The sequence below is a fragment of the Frankliniella occidentalis genome, unplaced genomic scaffold (genome assembly GCF_000697945.3).
Source record: "Frankliniella occidentalis isolate FOCC.00 unplaced genomic scaffold, Focc_3.1 Scaffold381, whole genome shotgun sequence".
Lineage (NCBI taxonomy): Eukaryota > Metazoa > Arthropoda > Insecta > Thysanoptera > Thripidae > Frankliniella > Frankliniella occidentalis.
Window position 1 is genome coordinate 193,185 of NW_026267503.1, and position 8,414 is coordinate 201,598.

The 8,414-nt window shown below is 40.6% G+C and overlaps 2 protein-coding genes across 4 annotated transcripts in view; one reads left to right on the plus strand and one right to left on the minus strand.

The window, feature by feature from the left end:
• The window catches only part of LOC113214920 (DET1- and DDB1-associated protein 1), a gene marked incomplete in the record, with an annotated part of 21,545 nt that extends 19,256 nt beyond the window's left edge, over positions 1 to 2,289 (plus strand). The window contains 1 exon segment of the mRNA XM_052274366.1: positions 4 to 2,289.
• Positions 2,290 to 2,353: 64 nt separating this feature from the next.
• The window catches only part of LOC113214870 (transcriptional activator Myb), a 22,254-nt gene continuing 16,193 nt past the window's right edge, over positions 2,354 to 8,414 (minus strand). For 2 of the 3 annotated variants that reach the window (XM_026434377.2, XM_026434369.2), the window contains exons 3-13: positions 7,465 to 8,232; positions 7,177 to 7,370; positions 7,021 to 7,091; positions 6,828 to 6,940; positions 6,319 to 6,741; positions 6,107 to 6,226; positions 5,844 to 6,020; positions 5,667 to 5,735; positions 5,456 to 5,572; positions 5,029 to 5,130; positions 2,354 to 4,537 (exon numbers count right to left, since the gene is read on the minus strand). In XM_026434377.2, coding sequence (XP_026290162.1) covers positions 4,418 to 4,537; positions 5,029 to 5,130; positions 5,456 to 5,572; positions 5,667 to 5,735; positions 5,844 to 6,020; positions 6,107 to 6,226; positions 6,319 to 6,741; positions 6,828 to 6,940; positions 7,021 to 7,091; positions 7,177 to 7,370; positions 7,465 to 8,232 — 2,274 coding nt within the window. In that variant the 3' untranslated portion in view covers positions 2,354 to 4,417. The remainder of the gene's footprint in view (positions 4,538 to 5,028; positions 5,131 to 5,455; positions 5,573 to 5,666; positions 5,736 to 5,843; positions 6,021 to 6,106; positions 6,227 to 6,318; positions 6,742 to 6,827; positions 6,941 to 7,020; positions 7,092 to 7,176; positions 7,371 to 7,464; positions 8,233 to 8,414) is intronic. The other variant, XM_026434386.2, reaches the window with a different exon arrangement.

Below are 8,414 nucleotides of genomic sequence, written 5' to 3' on the forward strand. Positions count from 1 at the left end.
CCTCTGTTTTAGAAACTTTTGATTCTGTTCCAAATTTTTCTGTCATTAGTTGATACCAATAGAAGAATGTAAATTATATTGTAAACTTTTGTGTATATATTTGTATATCTATGTATATCTTGAGTTCTCTATGAACCTATTCAACGTTGTCTTCTTACATCCTCATGGCTGATTCTTAAATGGAGACTGAGGTGTTGTCCCAGTTCTCCCTGTCCTGCTCATACAAGAAAAACAAAAAGTTCAGAAGTGGCCTTTTTTGTCTCTTTTTCCACATACAATGTGTACTTTTTAGAAAATGGTGGTTTGCGGTATATTTTGAAGGAATAGACCTCTCTCCCCAGAATGTGACAACAGTGCATGTCTGGGATTCAAAAGTTTAATGCATGTGTGTTGTTTTTAAAATGGAGAACACTTGTACTGAGTGCATTGTAAATTTCTGAAAGATTTAAGGGGGAATGAGTAATTGTAAGTACAGTCATTTGAAATACTAAGTATCTCAAATCTTTAAACCAAACCGCACAGTTGCCACTTTGCGGGCACAGAGATCTTTATAATTTAAAGTAGCAACTCTGCTTGAAAATTGACCCTAAGCAAAGAATTTATTTTCCCTTTCGGTAATTTTTGTTCTTCTATTATGTATGGAACAAGTATCCCATTGTGTACCTACCTGAAATTTTAGACTAGCTGTTCCATTATCTGGTGCTCCATCCTATTTGGCACATGACATAAGAGGCAAGTTACTGATGAGAATTGCTCTTTGGAGGACAGGTATTGTCCTTCGCCCCCCTGCTGTGATTTGTTTTTTCATAAATCAATTTGGCATTGGCAAACAAAGCATCTTGGTTTTAATCTTGTGTTTCCTGACTTTTGTCAGGTACTTGTTTAATAACATTACAATAATAGTTAATGTGGTTTCCTCACTGATTCCATGTAATATTCGGCCTATCAGTATTTTTTATCCAAGACTACATTATGTTTCTAAGTTCAACTGGATTCCATACCACAAAACATCTGTTCTCTCTATTCTTCTGAACTCTAACTACTTGCTATAATAAAATGTTGAGTGCGGCGTGATCTACACCGTGGGTCCCAATAACATGGGATTGCCTATCCCCGCCGCAATCAACCTGTTAACTGTCTTGCAATCCCATAATATCAAGGTTCTATGAAGATATAGCGATATGCAGACCGTCAGCATCAACAAAAGAAGATCTACAGAACTGCGATTGGCACCTTTGTGCACAGATGGCCAATCACAGTTCCGTAGATCTTCTTCTGTTGATGCTGACGCTGACATGCTGCCCTGCTGATTGTCAGCAGATTGCCTTAATTTGATACAACCCAATTGTTCAGTTTTACTTCTTTCAAAACAATACTTTTAAATGTCTTGTGTAACATTTAAATTATCCTAATGTTCTTCTGTTTGGTTTCTGCTCTCTACTATAAACTGGTTTATAATTCTTCCCATTTTTTAAATTGAGATACAATGTTTGAAACTAGGCAAACACATTGTCTCTGTAAATTAAGGAAATACTGTTCAAATGCATTTAATATTTGTTGTGTGTACAAAGTTAATTGCCAATCAGACCATGGCATTCATAAGGTATGAACAGGTTGGCAAATATTTTTGTACACTTTTCTATTTTGCGAGTGTTGTGTTAATTTATAAATTGTCTCCAAAGTGTGGTGTGTGCTTTTTCTGTGTGATGTGTAAAATGTTGGGTTGGTGTAGAAATTTAGTTGACTTACATTAAGTGAACTATTGATAACAGTTTTATTCTCTGGTTGATCTTTGGTTTTGGATGGTTTGCCCAATATTGTTGAGGTCTTTTAGAATATTTGATCAGTTATCTGATAATCTTACTTTGTGAAACTGTTCTGTCCATCAATTGAGTGCAAATTCCTTGGGTCCTGTAGTAAATCATAGTGGTGAAACCCATCAAAGGCTAATGTTCAATCCAAAAATATCCTACAAATTGAGTTTTGTTTCAAAACACTTGTGAATAATTTATTTTTAAATATTTTTAGTCTTGACTTTTGTACGAGTGACCTGCTCTGAATTCCAGATTTTCGTTTCTGGTTTTAGTGAAAACATACCTGTCTAATTTGGTTTAACTCCATGTTCATGCTGTGATTAAAATTTTATTGATTGCACAATGACTTATCAGCACTTTTCCTGTGGTGAGGAACTCTACCACTAGCTTAAAAGAATATTTGTTGGTTAAGTTGTGTGAATCAATGTGTTTCTTGGAGACACTATGAATAAAGTCCCACTGTTGAGAAAATAAATTCGAGTTTTCAATTGAGCTCCATGAGAAATGAATGTACCTCAAAAAATAAAGCAAAAGAAAGATTAGAAAAGAAAAACGATGTATTCAATTTTTTTTTGGTCATAGGCAGGCACATCAACAACGTCTAACAGTAAAATAAGGACCTTCTGACAATGTAATGTGATAACCAGTTGGATAACAAAAAGGTAAAAGAGGTCCACACACACAATTTTTTTTTAAAGTTGACATGCAATTTTTAAAACTTCAGTATTATTTTAAAATGGCCCACATGTGAATTGAATTAAGAACAAAAACCCTGTCCATTTACAATAATAATCAAGACAAAGCATCTGTAGTTGTACTGTGCAGCAATCAGAAGACAATTTACATGAAAGTACACTGGCAAGATAAATTAGAGAGCAAAGTAAACCATTAGGGAAAAATGCAAAAATTTGTCACAACTATCAATACAATCACTGGAAGTAAACTCTTAAAATATTGTGCTGTCATGGACTGATATACATATTGGCACTAGATTACAATTATGTAACACTTTATCTACAGAATAAATAAATATTTGTACATGAGCAGCCAAACTTTCAACATGAAACCAATTCATGATTAAGAGGCAAGGCAATCAGATCTATTTGAATGTCTTATCAGAGCTACAGCTTCAATTGCTAGCGAAACATTTAATTACAGTGATGACCAATCAGAGGTACTAGGACCAATTTTAAATAGAATAACTATCACACAAAAATGCGAACTAGTATGGATGCTAACTCTAGGTAACACATGTGAAATGTGGTGGCACAATCACTTATTAATACTTATGAAACCAAAACGGAAAAATTCACTCAATATTTAATACTAGCACAAAGACCAACAACACTACTAAAGGCAGTAGGGAAACCATGCCAAAAAGAAAATTTGAGATCAGAACTCTCCAACATTATTTAGAATCACCAAGCAATGAAGAGCAGTCCTGAAAAATTATTCACTTTGGTCTGAGAAAGTAAATCTAAACAAATTTCCAAATCTGTACAGGGTCAAGTATAAATAGGTGTCTTTGGAAGTCTTCTGTATAAGATTTTGAAATAGATTACATATAGATATAGATATATATTTAACTTTACAATTTTAATCTTAATATTGCATCATCCTCACCAGGATATGAGTCTTTTAGAAAATACTAATCTACATTTCCTTTGGTTCCACATCAGTTGTGAGACTATCGTACTTTCAATAAATTACATGATTTGAAAAAGCCATTTTGGCCACAAGAAGAAAAAATTGTCAATATAAATTAGGTAAGTGCTCTAATGTTTTGTTCCATAGATAATACAGAATACAATATAAATATTAATAGAATAAATACAAACTGGGACCTATTCAATCTCACACTTTAAATTTAAACCTACACATGAAAAGATGAATATCCTCAATCAAATGAGGGTAATACTGTGGTGTAGTCTGACAAGGCGGTTAGAGATTGAGGAAATCATTGCTAAATGCTACAATACATTTTGGAAAAGAAGAAAACAAAAACATTGGGATGAGTTAGTACAAGGTATACAATAAACTTTACAACACACAAGAAACTTAACAAGAAACATACTAACAAGAATACATGTCTCTTACATTCAGAGATCCAGGTCACACAACACACTTGAGACATGAGAGAGAGAGATTAGAAGTCAACTATGTTGCTGTGAGATATCTGTTGGTGGTAACACTGGTATGAACTCCTGTGAGAAATGGCTACTATGAGCATACCAAGAAAAAGAAATTTCATAAATATAATCAAACAAAGAATAGTGATGTATGAGATGTGTCAAAGCATAGCAGTCTTAGGTGCTTCAATTTCAAGTTGACACCAAGGCATACTCTGCAATACATCTTAATTTGCAGCTTTAATATTAAAGGTGTACTTTATCAGTCCTCGAAATCATATTTGCCACTTTCCGTTATGTTGCTTGATACTCAACTTAAATAAAGCACGGAAAATTCAAACACATCAACCTTTTAAAAACAAAGAGGGCATCCACTGCTCTGGTTTAAAACAATAAGACTAGTGATGTGAGATTTCATAGAAATATGTGATACTGGCCTCATCTATTTACTCAGATGATTAAGGAACACATCTGTTAGAGATTTAAAGATCGAGGTTTCAAAGTCGCCTGGCTAAGGTACTTATGGGCTTGTTCTGTTAGTTCCAGCTGGTCCAGTGTCTTTCCACAGGCAACCATCTCCCATCGCACGTCCAACTGAAACACAACAAAAAAATGCTTTAGCTCTAAATTCTAGAAGGGATAAAGATAGATAAATACAGGGATTATTATTGGTGTTAATTTTAACTACTGAACAGCGGCAACTAGTTTTTCTTTTAATGGGAAAGGTTGAACACAGAGAAAATAACAAATGGTTAGAAAGGACATAGGACATCATTTATGTAAATAATACTACTGCATAAAATTTGATATATGTATTAGTGCTTACAAGAAACAAAAACATGCACAAATTATAGAGAACTAGCATGCCCTTAGTTAATAGGAGAAAGAATAAAACAATTATGGTACTAATAAGAAAATAAGTTTGGGAATAAACAGCCATTACAACACAAGTGTGTGCCTCACAAGCCAATAACCTGCAAACTCATGCAACACTTTCTAAATGCCCACACAACTTCAAATCTCTGGAAATATTTGCAGAACATGTTAGTATGTTACTTGTTTCACACAATTCTCAAGGACCTCACCTTTGGCACTCTGAGATCTCTGGATGTATCTCCAAAATGGATACGTTTGACGACCGATTGTTTGGTAGGTGGTGTGAGCAGAGATGAAGTCTGACACCCACTCTGAAGAGGAACAAGACAGGCTATACAACATGATCTATCAAGTACTCAAGGCACCACCACCTCATGACACATCAAAAAGGTCTAGAGTGACAGAGAACTGTCATGTCATACCCAGTACCAGATTTCCCTTCACGCATAAATAACTTTATCTTTAGGACTTGGACAGTTCAAGTTCTGAACTAAAAATACTAAGGAGACTGAGCAGCAGTCCTCTCCAACAAGACAACTTAAAAATATCCTGCACCACAATTCTATTCTCGACTGTTGTATGTTGACAGTCACATAACACTGCATTCCATTTAAACCAAGATGGAAAGTTGCTCACCTTGGTGCCGGGGGAAGGAGGGTCATTGGCCACAGGTACTGCTAGAACTTCATCTAGATCCGTCATGATGGAGGGCGGGGAGAACAGAACTGATCGGTCACCAACCAATGATTTACTCTAAAAAGATAGAACACAACATAATACAATTAATTTTGCAGAAGATGAAAATGAGGATTTCAGTCACTACAATAAGTTAGCGTTGCAAACTCACAGGTGTTTCAACCACAAATGAACATGAGGGGGAGAAGGACACTGAACGGTCAACATTCATGGATTTGCTCTGAAATGAAAAGTACATATTTCTTTAGCAATGAGTTCAAAATAAATATTGAAGTTCTAAACTGACATAATTATTAAGATAAACAAAGGAGGAAAAAAAGAGACTTACAGGTGACTCAGCAACAAAAGAAGGATCAGTCACCCCCGGTACGCTTATATTTCCTGGAGTACTCCAAGATGGGGCAAGGGCTTTCCTTACTTTCTTATTTGGTACATTTTCCTTTCCAAGAGGTGTAATGCCTCGCCGCTTAACGGTACCCACATAACCACTGTCCTGCAGAGAATCCTGATACAAAGATGAAAAAATCAAATTAAAAAATTTGAACATATATGGGCATGAGCGCATTAATTCATCACTAAGTGAGGTAGTACCTGGTATGTTGTATAATTGATCATGCTAGCAGTATCCGTTTCATACTGTGAATCTGACAAGTCAGGCTGTTCTTTTTTCATAATTTCATCAATATCCTCTAGACGAGTAGGAGTTTGAGGCTAAAAAGTAAAAAATTAAAAATAATAAAATCAAGGCGTAGGTAAAAAAAATACACTTTAGTTCAAAGCTACATATTCTTTGGTTCCCATACCAAGTTCTTCACAGCTCCATTTTTCTTCTCTAGCTTAGCTAGAGCATCCTTGAATGGTGTAGGTGTTCTTGGAAATGATAACCTCGTCTTCTTACTAGGAGTTGAGTCATTGCTCCTAGACTCAGTGCCACCCTCACTGTGCTCTGAGTTGGCCGCGTGACGCGCCAGTCTCTGTCGTGCAGCCTGTTGAAGAGGGAGTGTGTCTGGAGTGCAGAGGGGGCCCGGACTTCCCTCGCGGTCACGGTCCCCATCACAGTTGAGGGGTGTTGACTGAGCGGCCACGAGGTTCCGGCGCACCGGCGTTCCAGTCAGGGAGATCTCCAAATTCGGCGAGTTCAAGAATTGAGATGGACTGAAAGGCACTTGTTTGATGGGGGTGGCCTGCCTGTCAGGTGAACCTCCTCCTAGACCACTACTCTGCATCTGAAAATGTTAGTAATACATGTGGGTTACGGGCGGACACGTAGGATAAAGTTGAGGGATTTAAAGTCAACTCTGTGTTAACTTACAGACTGAGCCGCAAAATCAGACGATATACCCGAATCTTGAGGTCTATTAAAGCTCACTATGTCATGTTTAAATTCAGAAAATGGTCCCGATAATAACTGCATCTGACTATATGCTGAAGGAAGAAAAGAAAGGCGTAATAAGTATAATTTCAAATTGCTTTAGAGGAGTCTTCTCACAAAAAGTTCAACTTACAGCTGATCGGTTCCTTCTTGGGTGACAGTTTCATGCCATCATCAGAAGGACTTGATTGCATACTCAGATACCTGCATAAGACAAATAGAACATGTAACAGATCCGCCACATAAATGATAGACACCAATACGATAAGAGAAAGACGGGGAAACTTACTTGAAGGGTGACGGCGAGAACGGATCCGGCGATTCCATTTCCATTTTCAGGTCAAACACTCTCTGCTGCGGCTGAGGAGTCAACAATGGTTGCGGATTGTTGCTTTGCGTTGAGAGGGGACTGGGCGCAGGACTCGGCGCCGAGCTCTGACTGTGAGACTGGTCGTAGATCTCTGGCGATGACCACTCTGAGCTCTGAAACATGTTGAGAAAACGGAGTGAAAACATGGAACAGCGGGCGAGAGGGGAGGGAGAGGAGACGAAGGGTTCTCGGGAGGCCGGCGCTCACCTCGTACATGCTGATGCCGTACTCGGTCATGTTGAACTTGTCCTGTTGGGCGTCGCGGCGAGAGGCGGCCGAAGCGCTGCTCGTCGGCGTGGACGTGGTGGCCGAGTACACCTTGGGGGGAGCACCGGAGCCCGAGCCGGTCAGGCGCGCCAGGATGCCGACGGAGATGGGCTGGTGCGAGCTGTGGTGCTGCGCCGTCAGCGGCTGGTGCTGCTGCAGGGACGCGGCCGAGGACGCCGCGGGCGCCACCATGGAGGCCTGCGGCTGGCAGCGGCGCGCCGTGCTGCGCCCGCGCCCGCGGGACTCCACGCCGCCGCCGCGCATGTCCGGGTCGAACTTGCGGCGCATCGTCGAGTTCCAGTGGTTCTTGATGGCGTTGTCGGTCCGGCCCGGCAGCAGCTTGGCGATGCGCGCCCACTGGTTGCCGAACTGGCGGTGCGCCTGGTAGATGATGCGGTCCTCCTCCTCGGTCCAGGCCGTCTTCTTGATCTTGGGGTTGAGGTGGTTGTGCCAGCGCTCGCGGCACTGCTTGCCGATGCGGCCCGTCAGGTGGCGAGCGATCAGGGTCCACTTCTTGGGCCCGTAGCGCTGCACCAGCTCCAGCACCTTCTCGTCCTCCTCCTTGGTCCACGGGCCCTTCACCAGCGCCGGGTTCACCACCTTGAGCCACCGCTGCTGGCACTGCACGTCCGACCGGTCCGGGAAGTTCTTGGCGATCGAGTCCCAGTTCTCATTGTGTTCCTCGACGAGCTGCTTGAGGAGCGCGTCCTGCGAACACACGGTGGTCGTTAGCGTCGCGGTCTCAGTCTCTCGTCAGGGTGGCACTCCCTTAGGGGCGGTCCCCACGGGCTCTGAGGAGGTGAGTGATGCAAGCGCACACATCCCCCAGGGGCAGAGCGGGGAGCGGCTTGACCCATCCCCCCCATCCCCGTGATATTCAAAAGACCCCC